Source organism: Ammospiza caudacuta, chromosome 2 (assembly GCF_027887145.1).
Source record: "Ammospiza caudacuta isolate bAmmCau1 chromosome 2, bAmmCau1.pri, whole genome shotgun sequence".
NCBI classification, from domain to species: domain Eukaryota; kingdom Metazoa; phylum Chordata; class Aves; order Passeriformes; family Passerellidae; genus Ammospiza; species Ammospiza caudacuta.
In genome coordinates, this window is record NC_080594.1 from 20,758,368 (window position 1) to 20,776,169 (window position 17,802).

Here is a 17,802-nt window from a genome sequence, read left to right on the forward strand (position 1 = left end):
CCTAAGTGAGAATGATGTGAGTGAAAACAAGTGTTTGGTCAGTGTGTGAATGATCTGAGAAGTCTATTGAAGTTTAATTTTTTTTTAATCTTCAGACTTCTTTTTTTATATAGGGAATATGCAATTAATTAAACAGGAGCAAACAACAGTGCTCCCTTTTGTAAGATGGTTTTATTTCTAATGTGTCTCATGTTTCATTTCAGTTTGTCAGTCTCTTTATATTGAGTGCATTCTGTTTCAAAGTAAAGATATCATGAACAAAACTCAAACCCGAGAGTGAGGAGAAAAGGTGAAAGTATGTACTAGGTAATGCAACAATGTCGTGGTTTAGCCATGGCTACCAGCCAAACTCCCATCCAGCTGCTCAGCCCCTACCTCCTTTCCTCAGGAGGATCAGGGGAGAAAATGGGAGGAACAGGAAAGGAGGGATAATGTCTTCTGATGAAGACAGGGAGATTATTTGCCAAATATTGTCACAGGCAAAATAAACTCAGTTTGGGGAAAATTTACTTAATTTATTGGATATTCAAATAGAAATTGAAGTATTAATGTGGATAGTGAAAATCTACAAGACAAACATTAAAACAACATTGTGCCTCCCTGCTTTCCCAGGTCCACTTCTTTGCTTGCTACTCTTCTGCTTACCCACAGCCTTTCATCTCCCAAACCACAAGTAGTGCAGGGGGATGGGGACTTACTTGTCAATGCTCTTTCAATCCATGGACTAGCTTCTGAAATAGCACTTACAGCATAGTAACTCCCTGTGCATGGGGGAGTGGGAAACTTTGGGGAGTTACATGAACACCTTGAGACCAGAGTAGCCCCTAAAACTTAAGCATAATTAAATAAAAACAAAAGCAAACAAACAAAAAAGAAAAAATAGGAACTTTGAAGCAATTAAACATAGTAATATGGAATACATGGATACACTTTCCTATGCTGCTAAGCTTTAATACAGCCCAGAGCTTAATAAGTATATCTTTTCTATTGTAGTGCTTTTTAAAAATATATCTTCAAAGATAAATTAAAAGAAGGGTTATTTTTAAAATAATAATTGTATATCCCCTGTACAATTTCTGCAGTTGACTTAAGGAAGACATTGAGATTGTTAATCACTTAAAAGGAAAGACGGCTCTATACTTAGCATCCACTGAGGAAAGTACTGGGTTACATCCTCTATAAATATTTAATTAACAAAGACAATAGGATGGAACTGTTATAATACAAGTGACTTCCTGCATCTGATTACAAAAAGTATTCTCAGTTTGAAGCCTGATCTATTTTAATACTATGAAGTAAGTTGCCTGGAGCAGTTTATTTTTCAGTTACAATAAAATAAGCAAATTTGAGTGTTCAACAGTGTACATTACAAAATTTTAGAAGATAGTCCAAATGCTCAACTTGATTTGCTGCTGTTATCTGCAATTTTCAACACTATTACTTAGGGTGCTTACATTTATTTTCCTTATTTTAGCATGTTTTTGCTCTCACTTTTACATTTTGGGTGCTGCTTTTCTTGTTCATGTAAGTAATATTTTGACATTTTCACAGAATCATAGAAGATATTGAATTGGGAAGGACCCATGAGGATCAGTAATGTATGGATTTTAGCACTGCAGTTTTGTATTTTATTTTTTCAGCTTTATAAAGACCATGAAAAGCCTGAAGTTACATGATAGCAGTCTTCTAACATTTGCAAAGGTGCGGTAGGGCAGATGAGATTACAATTGGATACTCATTGAAGTAAATTGATGCCTCTTTTGGTCCTGGACCTTGCAATTAGCTGTCTTCAGCTTCACAAGCAGAAAGGGTGCCTGAGGAAAGGTGTAAGGCTCTTTCTCAGCTTGGACAAGTCATAAAATTAATTCTGTTGAAATGGATGAAAAAAATGATCCCCAAACAACTAAGCCTGAAGATGAAGTAAATGAAGTAGGTGACTTAAACATTCTTGATTTTCTATGCTTCTTGACATTATTAGATGTCTTGTGATATAATTCTCAAGTATTAAATTTAATATGATGGTTAGATTTGGTATAATTTTCTGGTTTATAGCTCAGTCTGAAAATGTCAACATGTGTTTATCCCTGGATTGCTAATATTATATATTTTCAGACAAATGAAATAATGGGCATGTCAGTGTGACAACATAAAAGCTTATATTGGTGTCATGCAGCATGTTTTTCAAAAAAAGTTAACTTCTAGGCAAGAAAGGCAGCATTAAAGGAGGCAAAGTGTTTTGCTTTTCCCAGATAAGATAGAGAAGGGGATTGTTTTATAAGTGCTAACTCATGAAAAAGATGTAATTATATAATTTTGTGTATGTTGATAGTCAAATTGCAATGTTAGCTGGAAAGCAGTTCTAGAATACAAGAACTAAGTTGCAGTAGAGGAAAGCTGGATTGAGAATTATGGTCCTTACTGAGGGAAGGGAGCAGCTTAACTTTGCTGTTTCTTTCCTTACTGCAAAAGGTTTATGGTAAATTAATAAAAACTATGAAAATATTGATAATGTAGCACACAGCTTTCAATATTCCTATGAATCCCATGTAACAGAGAACTTTGTCATGGAAAGCTTGATACATGAATTGCTTTTTTAAAAAAACATAAGATGAGGATTAGAGTAGAGAAATGAGGACATCAGTTGTTTCAAGTGCCCACTTATATATCCAGTGATGTCAGTTTTGAGTAGTTTTTAACAATACTTGACAAGATTTAATTTTTAATAATAAATCTGTCTGTTTAGGTCTAAAGCCACAAAAAGGAGTTACATGGGAAAACATTAATATAAAATATTATTGTGAGAATCTTGATGAAAATGAAAGAAATGAAATTTCATTTCTTGATGAAATTTCAGATGTCAGAACTCATCTTTCATTGAACTGCCTCCAGCTGGCCTACTGAACACCTAAGAGTATAAAGGAACTTTGTGACAATCCAGAGCTTTAAACAAATATTCATTTTCATCCTTAAACAGACTCAATAGAGTTTGTAAAAAATAAAGAAGATGGGTAAATCAAGTGGAGAGCCCACAAAACAACAACAGTTAATTACCTAGATAGAAGACATGAATTTGAAATGTTCCAATTCTGTGTTAAAGATTTTGTTTGAGGAAACTGTAGAGGGTCATACTTAGTCTTTTACTTCTACTTGTTATTAATCATTGCCATGTTTTCTTCTCCTTTTAGAACATCCTCCACTCTGAGATCAAAGATTGCTATCTGTTGCATTTGACTATGGGACCAGCAGGATAGTTGTGGGGATGTTTCTTAGGCTTCCTCTGAGAATATACAGAGGTCTCTTCTTGATAGTATTACTAGTGCATAATATCAGAGAAACGTGTCAAAAATACGTTGGTGAAGACTTCTACAAGTTTTTAATGTTTTTTAAGAACAGGGCTAACATCAAAACAAAGACAGATTTCTTGGAACATTGATCCTCTGAGGTTTGAATAACTCCAGGCGTGGGGGTTCCCTGACCTCTCTGGGCATGGCCCAGGTGCATGGCCTTTGTGGTGAAAGACATTCTTCCCCCTCCCACAGTGCAGCTAGAATGTCCCCTGCTGCTGTGTGTGGCTGTTGTGGCTCGCTCTTCATTGTGCACCTGTGAGGAAAGTGTGGCTCTGCCTTATCCATAGCCCACTTCAGAAATGGATATCTAGAATTAGATTTACTCACGCTGTCTTTGCCTTTTTGTCTCCCGCTGAGCAACCCTAAGGCTCTCAGCTTTTTGCTGTACATCATATCCTCTAGCTCCCTACCTCTGTGATCTTCCCCTGGAATCACTCTGGATAATCAACATCTCCCATATCCTGATTGGCCCAAAATACAGATGGGCATCTCCTACTGTTGAACAAAAGGAAAGAAGCATTTATTGTAGATTATTTCACAACCCCTTTTGCAAATTGCTGGCAGTTGTGCTTGTCATTTCCTGTGTGTCAAGCTGCATCAGCACAGAGTTTTTGTAGCCACTGTATTAAATTTGGCATCCCACACTGAAAACTGAAGAGTGAAATTCTCAGCTGGTTGTTTCCTGACTTTCATGGTCTTCTTTCTCATCAAGTGTAATATAATTTGTATGGATGAAAAATTGCAGTTGTGTCCACACATTTTAGTCAACAACAGATCACTCACTCTTTGCAGGGTACTTTCTGAGAGGCTTCAAACAATGCAATGCTGGTAAATAGGTGAGCACCTTGTTGCACACTTTCTCCTCATCGTCTACCTGCTGTAGCTCTGCAGAGGCCTATTGAGCACAGGGAACAGGTAGATCTCCCCAAGACAGGGGCAGTGTGTGTCTTCTAGAGTGAGTGTGAATTCCTTGGTGTGTTTTTGTGTGAGCACAGAAGGAGATAGGTGATTGGACAGCAATTTGTCCCTCAGAGTGAGGCTGTCAGCATCTTGAGCAAATCATAGACCAGTTATGGTCATAGACCAGGACATTGTCAGAGCTTTTTGATTTGCACTGCTTAAAAATGATGTACCACTTAGAGAGGCCTCTGAGTGGCATAAATCAGCTGTGATACAAGGGAGACAAGCTTTGAAGATGCCGTTTAAATGAATCTTGCTGTTCCAAAACCAAGGGAAAAAACCTATTTGTTTTGGTCTTCATCTTGATGAAGTTCAGTTTAATCTTCATATTAAATATGAAGATTATCTTCATATGAGCTCCTGAGCCACGTCATTTTGTCTAAGACTGTTTTGTGCTTTATAAAAACTGTGCACAGAAACCCTTGCTGCTGATTGCTGACTGATATCTGTCAACACCTCCAGTCATGGACAAGCCACAGCTACCTAAAGGCACTCCTTCAGAGCTTCCCTCTCACTGGCATCAACATGTTTTTAGAGTATTTTTTGTGAATGCTTCTTGTTTATGTAGCAATATTATTTAACTTACACTATAATTTTTATGTAAGGAGGAAATGCATGGTGGGTTTTGGTGTGTTGGGGTTTTGTTGTGGGAGTTTTGGTTTTTATTTTTCTTGTAATTTTATTCTGGTGCAGCTGGGTGTAACAGCTAAAACAGCATTCATATCTAGTACACATGGTCAGTAATGCTCTGAGTGGTCCAGGAATTTGCCAGCTAAACTCTGAAGAGATAAGACAATGAATTGACTTGAGAAATGTGATTGAACCTCTAGCTGATCTCACAACAAACCATTTGATTGTGACAGGAGATACCTTAAAGACAGACTTCTATGAAGTGCAAGAGACTTTTCAGGCAGCTCTTGCTGTGCCTACAGCAACTGAGAAACATTTTTTATCTGCTTAAATGTGTTGATTTGCACAGGAAAATGCCTGAGGCATGGTGGTGGTGTCTGATACAAATGGGCTTTCCAGAACAGACAAGATGTAGATACCTTATAGGAAGTGGAAAAATATAGAAATGCAAATATAGAAATGGTCATGTAATCTTTTGTATCTAGATGAGATGATCAGGACATATTTTGGATCCAGCTTAGAAAATTTGAGACTGTAGTTCAAAATAAACTGTCAAGCATTTGGATATCCAGGTGATGATTTTGTGCAGGTCCCATCTCAGCAAGACTGTGCTGTGTTCTCCTGTTCACTGGAGTTAACTTCTCAGAGGGAGCCAGATATGCAGGAAGAGCCTCTCCATAGCCACTGCTCCACAGCCTGAAGGAAGTAGAGACTTTTCTCTGAGGAACAAATTGGTTGAGACTTGTTGATCAGTAAATTCCTGCTAGAAACATTCCACGATTTCTGTTGTCTTTCACCTTATTTTAGGCAGCCAACATTTCAGTCCAAATGGTATCTGCAGAAGACAAGTTGGCAAAGAGGATTCTGGCAAGGAAAAAGCATGACAAATTGAAGAAAAAAGATAAGTTGCTATGGAATTTTCAAAACAAAATAATTCTATTTACCCTCATTCTATTCATTTTAGGAGTTGTAACATGGACATTACTGTGGCTCTTTATTGGTGAGTTGCTGAAAGTTCATGCAACTCCATATATCATTATCGCCAATAGTACTTTCAGATGACTTTAGGATCTCAGTTGTCCTGAGGGCTGTTTCTAAAGTAAACATGGAAATTTTAAAATGGGGTCTGAAAAACTTTTTTCTTTGCTAAGACTTAACAAGTAATAATAAAAACTGGCTTTAGGGAACGTGATTTTATTTCAGGGGTATGAAAAACATTTTAATGTGCAAGCTGATTTGCACAGACATGACAGGTTTTTATGAGCTTGATTCCTCAGAAGTTTTGCCTTCCGTTGTGTTTCTTGGTGTTCTGAAGTTCAGATAAGTACATTCTTTTTCAGAATGGATTTAAGGAAGTAAAAGGAGAGTAAATTAAATTTGTGTGTAATTAAGCATTAAAAGCTATGTTTTCCTCTTTAGGCCCCTGATACTAATACTGCCTAAGATACCTTAGAGATGCTCCAGAATCTGGATGTTGATACTGCCTTCAGTTGTGCTGGCTTGTTTGTATGGTGGTGTCTTATCTTTTGTGTAGGTAACAGGAGCTCATTAACCATAATTTGGTACACATCTAGAACCGTTTGGCTATAAAAGTGTAGCGTTCTTTGGGTAGTTGTTTCAAACTACAAAGTTGATTAGGCCAAATAGATTAATTTGGTTTAGAATTTAATAAAAAACCTTCATTGTTATTAAAAAAAGGCTAACTGTCTTCTTTGTTTCTTGCAGTTCAGGCAGAAAACAAAGATGCATTGTATTTTGTTGGACTGTTTCGTGTTGCCAATATAGAGTTTCTTCCAGAATATAGGCAGAAAGAATCAAAGGAATTCCTCTCTATGGCACAGACTGTACAGCATGTGGTAAGATGGGTGGGCTGCTTGGTTAGCAAAAAAAGATCAGAGCTGTGGACAAGGGATGTTTAGATACCATTGAGGCTGCTGTGGTGCTCTTCTACCCCTTCCCTCTCAGAGGATTATGTGCAAGCGGTGGCTGTCTGGAGGTATGAAGGAACTGACTGCTTTCAGCTTGTTAATCACAAACAGTTCTGAATGGATCTGGTTTTTACATTTGACTTAAAATTTTCCATACTTTAGATCTGGGACTAAAATTCTACAAAAGTCCTTAAACTCAATGGCCACCTTTGAAACATCAAACAGAAAAAATCTCAAAATTTTTTGCATTTACACTGGTATCTTCTGCCTTAAAGCATCCATATTTACCCTAGGGATCACAAACATATTTCAGACAGAAATTTACATTTCCTTCTAATACTACGTATTCTAAAGACCGTTATACTTCCCAAATACCTTGTATCAGTCAAAGCAAAAATAGAACTCTTGATCAATAGCTGCTCTACAGTGGGAAGAAAGGGGTGGGGGGCAATCTTGGTTAAAAGGGAATTTGACTTTAAATACATTTGGTGTAGGCAGCAAAAATACATTTTTGCCAGGAATGCTATCCACATAAGGATTCAAGCGACTGTATGAAAACTACTAAACAAAACCAACAACAACAACAACAAAAAATGTTAGATGAAACCAAGAAATTTTTCAATAATTACTAATTTCAATAATTAGTTTTTGTCACCTTATAATGTGAACTAATGTTCCTGTTTTTCAGTTCTTTCCAAGTCCTGCATATTAATTGTTGAAGTTCTTTCAGATAACCAGTGCAGGGCATCACCTTTCCCTGCTATCCATGGAGCAGCTCTAATGTCCTGTATTTCTTGTCTTGCTCTTGTCCTGCCCATGTCATACATAGTGGAGAGAGGCACCAGAGAGAAGGTGTTGAGCTGCCAGTGTCAACACCTCCTACTTTAACATTACTCAGAATTTATTTTTTATCTGTGAGCTTTGCCTGAACTTATCAATGGATTTTGGGATTTTGTTTGTTGTCCTCAAAACCCTTTTGTTACTGGCTTCTGACCCAGAGACCCCAAGTGGTGGTAAAAAAACCTCTCAAGATAGGTTCTTTCCATTTGATAGTAGCAGTAATACATAAAATCTCTTGTACCTTAATCTAGAGCAAAATTGAGCTCCACCCACCTTTTTTAGGCCCTTAAAATTATTGTTTAAACTTCCTGTTTCAAATGATGAAGGTTAGGGTTAATATGGATGTGATTTTTACAGTGTTTGCAATATTCTGTTTCATAGTCCTCTGCACATTAGTTTTAATCATAAAGCAGCAGAGTGATGTCCGAACAGCTTGAGGTACATGCCACCTTGTGGCTTTGAACAGGATGGGGAGAGGAAAGTTGTTGTCACACCAGTATTATCACAGCCCAGCAACAGGGAGAATCAGGAGCTTGCTTTGCCCAAAGACAGTCCTTTGGCAGGGAACAGGGAGAGATTTTGCTTCTCCACGTTTTACACTGTGTTATTGGAAAGAAATATATTAATACTAAGCTGTTGATGAAGAAAATAGACACAAAGGAATCAAAGTGCAAAAAATTCCATGGACACATTAAAAAAAGAATAATTCCTTAGCTGTGAGTGGAATCAAGCACTAGGGTTCTCATCCAGGGAAGGTGTGGAGTCTCCATTCTTAAAGGTAAAACTGGAAATGGCCCTGAGCAATGTGGTATAGTCAACCCTGCTTTGAGCAGTGGGATTGTACTAGATGCTCTCCAGAGGCCCTTTCCTATCTCAGTCTTTCTATGATTCTGTGGGAAAAGCTCTGGTATGTGCTGTTCACTGCACCTTAGTAACAACACCAAAAAAAGTGTTGTGAATGTGTGCACATTTTTTGAAGTTTGGCCTTAAGTTTTAGCATCAGGATAGGGATGCTCTCTGTGTTTGGGATTTTCTGGGTGAAGGATATGCATTGTTGTCAAAATTCATTTATATGGAAAGAGCATTATTGTATATACCAACTGGCCATAGGCAGAAGATTTGATGTTTCCTAGGAATACTGGATTTATTACAGATGCATTGAAGAGCCTGTCTGTTCATCTTCTCTTCTGCCTAGCTTGGCTGATGTATGTCTGGAAGTGAGTGCATGTTGCATAATCTTGGTGGAAAATAGGTTGCTCCTAGAAAAGCCTGGGCATATAGCATCTCTAGGGGTAACTGGTTTTCAGAATGCTAAATCTTTATACTTTGTCTTTCAGATGAACTTGGTTTACACAACTTCTTCTTTCTCCAAATTTTACAAGCAGTCCACTGTCTCAGAAGTCAGGTAAAACTGTGGTTAAAGTAATTGCATTTCTGCTGGGCGGTAGATAATGTAATAAGCCCACAAAACAAGCTTATTTTTAATAGTTATAATTCAATGTCTTTGCTATGTACTTGAACTGATAGCAAAATAGGTTTATAACCTATACCAATTCACTTAACAAAAGTAAGGCCAAACTAAAGTCATATAAACAGTTCCTTGTCTGCAAGAAATACAATGCAAGATGAACAGAAACAATGTCAATTAAGAGGTTTGGTAATCCTTTGGCTCATGTAGAAGTTTAACCACTTAAACATGCTGTTGGAGCACAACTCTGTGTTATTGATTAAATTGCACATATTTTGTGAGTAATGTTACTGGAGTAAAAGCATTTTCTACTTAAGATGAAGGAAATCTATGCACTAAAGTATTCTTACTCTAATATTCATGTTTGCAGCAAATGTTAGAAGTTTAGTTAGTTTCAATCATCCAGAACCAAATACATTTTTGCTTCAGAAACTGGAGGTTTCTGGGCTGTGTTTGATTTAAAGGTCTTTCTCCCCACCAAGGAGGTAGAGATTAGTGTGATCATATGTGGGATCTCAGCACCTCAGGATGGAGGTGCAGAGAGGCCGAGACCACCCTTGGGGGGCTCGGGAGTCCTGGAATGCTGCCAGAAGTGTCTGGTGGCAGGGCTTTAATCCTACACAGGAGATGACACTTGTATGAGTACTGGGAGGAATTCACTGGGTGTATGGTGAAGGGATAAGTTAGTTAAAGTGTAAAACACAGGGTTTAGGATTTTGGTACAGGGGGGTCTAAAGAAGTAAGATGGAGGAATTGGGGCGTGTCCCGTCCTTCTTCTTCTTCTTCTTGGCCTCCATCTTCTGTGGTGGTGGTGGCACTTTGGGATTGGTTATTACTAAAAGTGCACCGGTTAATAAGGGTAGAAGGTATTGGGGAGAAATGATAAATATTGTACACGTAACTTAGGGTATAAAGATAAGTGACCGCCCAGGGGCTTCGGGAGTGTGCCCATGGCTGACTTGCTGTGCAGACCTCTGTTGGGCTGAAAGAAAATCTTTTAGATAAACAATTAATAAACACCAAGACTGAGACAAGATCAGAAGTCTCTCCTCGTCCTTTGAAGCGTCAGCTCTTCAAGGCCATCCCTGGGCCTTTCCAGGCCACCTAAGCAGCTCACAGAAAACCTTACAAGCCAAAACAGCCGAGAAACCGAGCAAATGTCATCCCTGAGCTATCACCCAGTCATAAATCAGCAAAGAGAAACAGTGAAATTTACAAGTGGCGTCCCTGAGATATCTCCGGACATAAATCAGAAAAAAGAAAAACATGAAACCTTACAATCATACATTATACATAATGTGTTACCTAAATAGTCTAGGAATCATTTCCTATATACTGCAACACACTGTGCAGGGTGAAATACATACCACTGCAGAGCTCAGCATTTCTGGAGATGATAATTCTACTGTTTGTGTTCTACTATTTATGTTTTGATCTTTAGGAAATAGTCTAGCTCTAATTCATGTGGAGACAATGTGATTTCCATAGAATCTCCATAGTTAGGGGCCCTCAGGAAATCAGCCTACTGAATATTGCCAACTGGATGTGAAGAGCGTGTTTTGGTGTTTTGAGATTTGTCATGTTTGTTTATTTGTTTCTTTAGGGTAAAATATACATTCACTGGGTTAAAGTAATTATAAAATATGGAAATGAGCCATGCACTTCTGAATTTATGCTTCAGAAGCTTGGGCTAAGAGTCTAGTCTTCAGAGGACTTCCAACAGTGTGATAACCTGAGCTCTTTATTTCAGTAACAACAACAATGGAGGCCTTCTTATTCATTTCTGGATCGTATTTGTGGTACCACAGGCGAAGGGGCAAGTGCTGTGTGAGGATTGTGTGGCTGCCATTTTAAAGGATTCCATTCAGACAAGTATCATCAACCGGACTTCGGTGGGAAGTCTTCAGGGCCTTGCAGTCGACATGGATTCCATTGTCCTTAGTGGTTAGTAGTAGAACACATCCATATCCTTGACAAAATACTTCATTAAGCAAATATTTTTATTTTGGAGTAGAAAATTCTATAAATAAACTAAAATCTTGATCCTACACCTCTAGCTTCTATTACTAAAATTGTAATAGAGGAAAAAAACTGTGAAGAAAAACAAAAATGAGATTTGAGGTCAAATCAAGGTGCAAATTGTCCTTGTAAGCAGTGATTGCAAAACTTCCTGTATGTGGTTATGTTCATAGTCAGGAGGTAAAATGGAGTCATTTGTAGGCAGATTTGGGTTTGTCTGTGATTTTAAAAGCATAAAAACATGAAGGGTTAAGGTGGATCACTTCATTGAAAATGAGATCACTCCTTTATTAAAGATTAAAGAAGAGATTTTAAAAGGTGCCCATTTGCTAAATAACTTTCGTGCCATTCCTGTCTGGGGAACAAACTCACAACCTGTGATTCAAGCACATTTAATGTATTAAGCTACAAAATCTTTAATGACTTTCCATTCTAAGGGCATCAGCCAGAAAATGACGTTCAGGGTACCTCTATCTCAGTCCTTCAACTGACTTTGATTGCTTAATTGCCATGCAGTATCTTCTTGCCTCACCTCCAAAGCTGCTTGCAGAATTTTCAGAAATAAAGGGGGCTAGGGCAAACCCTCTCACTGAGAAAAGTGTTTTGTCCTGTGTGTTCAGTGTTAGGACTGAGGTGTGATTGAATTAAACCCTGAATTCTGGATTTCAGGCAAACAAGAGGACTCACACAACTTTTTTTCTATGCAGCAGGTCTTCGGTCAGATTATTGGTCAACAACGGGAACAGGTAATTCACCCTTTTGGCAGCTTCCTGTAGAGGAGAGGTGGAGAACAAAGCTTTTAGTTTAGATACTGTTCAGTGTTAATTTAAGAGGGCTCAATTCAGCCTTGGCATTTAAGTCCTGACTTACTAAAAGGATGACCAAGAGTCTTGCATGTAACAAACACAGGAACTCTCTACCTTTAATCTGCCTGGTAAATTTTTAGATGTACCTGGTGACATAGTAGGGAAACTAACTAAATCAGGTGTTTGCTATTCATTGTGTTGACCAGCAGATTAACCTTTTCTTAACTGGACAGTAATGAATTTAATATGCTGAAAAAGAGCATGTGTTGTCCATGCTTTTGTCCAATCTTTATCCACCTTAACTCCCTTTTCTCCAAGGTTAATGGTGAGTTATTCTTTTGAATGAATTCCCTAACAGTAATTACTTTAGGCAGTTGAGTTTTGCCAGGTTCGTGGGAGACACTGTTTGTACACCTGCTTGGTTTCATTTTGTAAACCTCCAGAAGAGTTCTTTTTCAGTGTGCAAAGCACTGAATAAGCAGGTCAAAAGTACAGTACACCTACCTTCAGTAGTACATGGAGTAGCTATCTAGAAAAAAGGTGCTACTAGGCTGAGCAATAGTACCACACCTCTGATGGGGATACCTGCTAAGACTCTGTTGGGCCAACTGTTATCAATCAGCTGGGGATGTGTTGGCCTGCCTTGCTACTTGACACAGAGTGACTCTTCATCTTGAGAAATCTCAATTTTTTGTTTTTTTTAAGGGCTTTATAGCTTTCCATGTTTGTGTTTTTCTTTCCTGAAACATTTTGTTGCACTTCTACCTGTGATTTTTCACTTCTGTTACCTTGTAAAGGTTTTAGTTTGCATATTTTTTTTGGAATCCAACTACTTTTGCCATGCAGCCAAGTCAAGCTCTGCTAGTTCTGAGGTCCACAGGCAGACTTCAGGTCACAGAGCAATGGTCCAATGTTTATATTGCTAACAGCCCATAATTTCTCAAAACTCAAGTCAACTTTGCTATAGCATTCATTTGTACAAGCCTCCCAATTTAAACTGCAAAGCAAAACAATATTGGCTTCTATCACATCTCATTAATGTGCATTTTATTTCTATCAAGAGTTTTATGTATTGGTGCTTACTTGCATAGCAATTTCATTTCCCACTTCCATGTTCCAGGGTGGAGAAGTTAGCCCACTTGGAACGTGTTTCCAATTTATTCCAGAATGTAGCCCTTAAAACAGAAGAAATTAAGAAGAACTCAACACAAATATTGTTGCTAAGGCTTTGTAGGACTTACATGGTGTCTTTTACACAAAGGGAGAAGGATGACCTGCCATATTCTAGATATCTTTCACAGACTTTGTATAGGTACCCACAGGTTTCAGATGGTATCTGTGGGAAGTGTGGAGTGGGTATATAATGAAGTTCCTGGGGACAAAGAGCATGGATGGCCACAGTACATGAGAATCTTATACTGGTACAATTTTATTTGCTGGGGTTCTTTGACTGTGTCTGTTTAGGACTATGGAAATGATGCAGAGGTAAAAGTGAACATGCAGCAGCACAAAATGAATGAGCATTGGCAGGCTGTATTTTGAGAGCAATGGAGTTAACTTTGGGTATGGAGATGAACCCAGTGTTTGGTTCAGGCACAGAATGGAGTGCAGATTCATTGAAGAATGGTGCTGGAGAAGGGACTTGTGGACATCCAGCTGATGTGAGGTTCCTGCATTGCCATAATATCTGATTATGCTGGGTTTCCTTGGCTAAAGACTTTATCCAGCTTTGGTTTCAAACCAGCATGCTTCAACTACTTGTAGTTCTAGAGTCAGTCTGAAGTTGACTGTGCCCCATAGCAGCAGCGACCTCTTCCCATTGTTAATTACTTAGTAGAAATAATGGTAGTTACATATAATTTTAGAGATTATGATCAAGGTTGGCTCTGCTAAGGGTGACTAGATAAGCACAAATAACTCTTATAAAAATAATGTTGTTGTGAAGAGATAAGAACAAGGACGAACAATTACTTAAACAAAGCTTTTAACTGTAATTAATTTAAATGGAATGTGACCCTTACAGATTGTTCATAAACATTCATAGCATTAGTTTCATGTTACATTCAATCATAGTTTCAAGATTGTAATTTAGAAGGGGAAGTTGGATAAAGCCTGCCACTTCCTGTCTTGATTAGCTACTGGTTAAAAGGTCAACGTTTAATTTGATTCAACAATTGGTAGTAAAATTTCACAGTGCTCTTAATTGGTGTTCCATGATGGTAACTATTTGAGCGACTTATGTTTGTAATAGGCAGAAATTAGGGCAAATACTCACTTTTGATCTTATTCTCCCTAATTTGCATTTTTCTTCCTTCTCACCTTTTAAAGAGCTATGTTAAGAGTTTTAGACATGACCAAACAAAAATTCCCTAAGCTTTTTGCTGACTGCTAACTGCAATATTGAATTGAAATAAAGACCTCGATATATTTTATTTGGAATTGCAGTTGTTCCAGCTTAATTGGAAAATTGAATGCAAATAGGGTAATATTTTTCTTATCCTTGTCTAAATTATGACACAAATTTTTACCCTTCTTAAAATGAATGTTGTGTAAGGGTAAGTTGCATAATTTTTATTTCCATTGTTTCCATTTGTTTCCAGTGTTTCCATTTGTTTCCAGTGTTTCCATTTCTAATGGTGATTTCTAGCACTGCAGAAATTTTCAGGACTGGGCAGAACAAAATCCTGGTCTGAATTCATTTTGATTCTGCTTTGAGCAGAATGTTGAGCAAGAAAACTCCGAGCATCCCTTCCAAACTAAAGGACTTGGTGAATCTGAATTTGTTGCTAGCACTTCTAGTTCATGTCATGATAAAACATTGAGAACCTTGACATTTGATCAATAAAAAAGCTAGGGGCATACAGACATGCAACTGTATTTACCTTTGATTTTGTTTTATATATTTTAAATATCCTAATGTCCGTAGGGGCAAGCAGTACATTTATGCTTTGAAAGTAGATGAGTATGTCCCAGTGAAGAATTAAGTAATTTATCCTCTAGAGACTCTGCAGAACTTTAACTGCAAATTGTACAAAATGGCACTGCTTTAGTGCAAATACCCTGCAAGAAAATACCCTGGCAACAGCACTGTTGGCCATGCTCTGTACTTGTTATAAATAGACTGTTCTTAAACCACAGAGTTTTATCTAAGATGAAAGCAGTGAATGACACAAACAGCCAGAAAGGGAGGCTTCACAAGGTGAAAGGGGAATGGTTTTAACCTGAAAAAGGATAAGTTTGGGTTTAGGGAAAGAAAAAATTCTTTACTGTAAGGGTGGTTGCCCAGAAAAGCTGCAGATGCCCTTTGGACGTGTCTGAGGCTAGGTTGGCTGGGGGTCTGGACAGCCTGGTGGAGTGGAAGGTACCCCTGTCATGGCAGAGAGTTTGGAACTAAATGATCTCTTACAACCCAAACCACTCTCTAATTCTAATATTACTTTGCTTTCCAAGTTAGATATGCCTTCATAATTTGCTTTGGTTTAACACACAAGTTGTAGGGTTTTTTGTTTTAATGCCATGTGGATTTAGAAGTTTTGGAGTGATTGTGTCCAGTGTTGAAAATGTGACATTTTCACAGGAACAAATTGCATGTATGATCTCTATGCTGACCAACTACATGAGCACTTTCCTCTGGATACCCAAGTTACCTCAGAGAGAACAATCTGCTATTTTAAGCTTATTGCCTCTGTGGGCCACCTTGTCCGCCTTTCCATAGTATCCCTTCAGATTGAAGCAGATAACTGCATCACTGACTCGCTCACCATTTATGATTCTCTGATGCCAATCAAAGATAAGATACTCTACCGGTGAGTATAAATTTCTATTAAGAATTAATTGACAACTTTTGGGTTTTTTTCTGAAGACCAATCATCTTCATGTTTTGGTTAGTTTGGTTTTGTTAAAATTGTTCTGATCTTCTTGTATTACTCACATAACACCTGACAAATTAAAATTTCTTGGATAAGTTATCTTGCTAATAAAAGGGAAAATTTTCTTCAGTTTTTTCTCTTTTTTTTTTAACTGCATCTTCACCTAGCTACAGAACTATGAAAAATTTGCGCACTACTGGGCAAAAGTTTCTGTTTCTTATCAGGAAACAGATGCTGACTGAAAGAGATTGTCAAAATTTCCTCCCTTAAGTAAGCTATTCTTTATTAAGATTAGTGCTTTTCAGATAAAGACTGAAGTTCTGAAACTAAGTCTTGTGATTTTCACTAACTGGCACTCACTAGTTCAGTGCTTTTTTTATCTGCTCTACTTGTTTAGAGGATTATGAAAATCTTGACTTGAAGCTGTGATGGGTTGAGGGATGCGGACTACCACTTTTTTTCTTGGTCTTCTCTCTCTTTAATGATCCATTATGTTTGTCTAGGAACTTTTTCTTTAAAATCCCTGATAATTAATTCCATAGGACTCTGTAAGTCAAAAGGAAACAACACCATCTCCATGAAGTAGACAAATGCTCAGCATTTTCACCTCTGAAACCTTTTCTCTGGCATTTCAGTCTGTGGATAAGCCTCAAAACCAGAGCATTGACTTTTCAGTCCTTTTTGAGAGCTGTCCTGTACTAGTCTGTATCTCCAATTGACTTGGATGGTGCTCACTTACATGTTAGTATCTGTAGAGGACTGAAGATGTCTGCTAAGTAATGCATATGGAAAGTAATTTTTTTAAAAGGAGACTACTTGATTTGCTTAGGTTCTTAATTTCTGACTTGAAGAATAACTTTCTTGTCTTTTCCACTCCCCAATATGAAGATAAAACTGTTGGTCTAATAAAATAAGATTTTTCTTCAAGTTTTTTGTTAATTTTTTTCCTTCATTCATTTTTACTGGGAGTGAAGGCTGGAAGTCATCATCTCATAGAGTGAAATATTCCATATTAGTTTTCATGCAATTTCCTTCATTTTTGTAAGAAGAATTTTGAGTATTGAGTTTTAAATTGCCCTTGTAACAGGTATATTTTTGTTCAAGAGCATGGAGATTTGACTGGACTTTGAAGGAGGTAAGATCTGAACCAGTGGAAAATTTATGTCGAGTGAGAATAATGTGTTAATTATGTATTTGCTCTTCTTTCTTTCCCCTCAGAGCCTGTGAATCAGCTGATTCATTGGTGTCACTTGTGTCCACAAATAATCTCATGCTGGTAATATTTAAGGCAGCACAAGTAAAGGAGCAAAAGGAATTCCATGGCTATTTTGAGGTCATTACACAAGAAAGTAGGTTTGTTTTGTGTTTGGAAGTGTGTCTATTATATTGTCTCTTCTTCTGAAGTGTCTGTCATGTTTCTGACTATGGAAAAATTATTCCTGTATCTGAGTTTCTCCTTTTTACAAGTGCCTGTCTCCCCTTCACCTTCTCTGCGTTACTGCTATTGAGTAATGTAATCCGATCAGACTGGTTGTGAAGTATGAACACAAGGGGCTGAAAGCAGCCCTGAATCAGTTGGCGAGGACTGCAGTGTGCCAGTAGATGGGGGTGTTATTTCAGGTGTAGCAGTGGTCGCCCTTCTGCCTTGGGACTCGGGGATCATGTTAAAAGCGGAAGGATGACAGCACTAAAAACTGCTTTCAGAAAACAAAACTTCAGTTGCTTTGTCTGGATCTGCTATCAGTCCCTGCCTCCTCAGGAACACAAAAGAGTCTGTAACGTTTGTGCATCAAGCTCATGTCTTTATTGCTTTAATCTTTAAGAAATGCTGAGATCATAATCACAAATAGTGCAAGGAGTATCATGCTAGTGACCCAAGAAAAATCTCACACAACTCAGTGCAAGGAAATTCAAGCTGCTCAAAAAGATGCTGCA

The 17,802-nt window shown here is 37.9% G+C and overlaps 1 protein-coding gene across 1 annotated transcript in view; it reads left to right on the top strand.

Moving 5' to 3' along the window:
• Window positions 1-1,860: 1,860 nt before the first annotated feature.
• The window catches only part of TMPRSS7 (transmembrane serine protease 7), a 32,732-nt gene continuing 16,790 nt past the window's right edge, over window positions 1,861-17,802 (top strand). Inside the window, exons 1-8 of the mRNA XM_058799954.1 lie at window positions 1,861-1,933; window positions 5,749-5,937; window positions 6,663-6,793; window positions 9,043-9,110; window positions 10,924-11,117; window positions 11,900-11,938; window positions 15,576-15,804; window positions 17,086-17,216. Coding sequence (XP_058655937.1) covers window positions 1,876-1,933; window positions 5,749-5,937; window positions 6,663-6,793; window positions 9,043-9,110; window positions 10,924-11,117; window positions 11,900-11,938; window positions 15,576-15,804; window positions 17,086-17,216 — 1,039 coding nt within the window. The 5' untranslated portion in view covers window positions 1,861-1,875. The remainder of the gene's footprint in view (window positions 1,934-5,748; window positions 5,938-6,662; window positions 6,794-9,042; window positions 9,111-10,923; window positions 11,118-11,899; window positions 11,939-15,575; window positions 15,805-17,085; window positions 17,217-17,802) is intronic.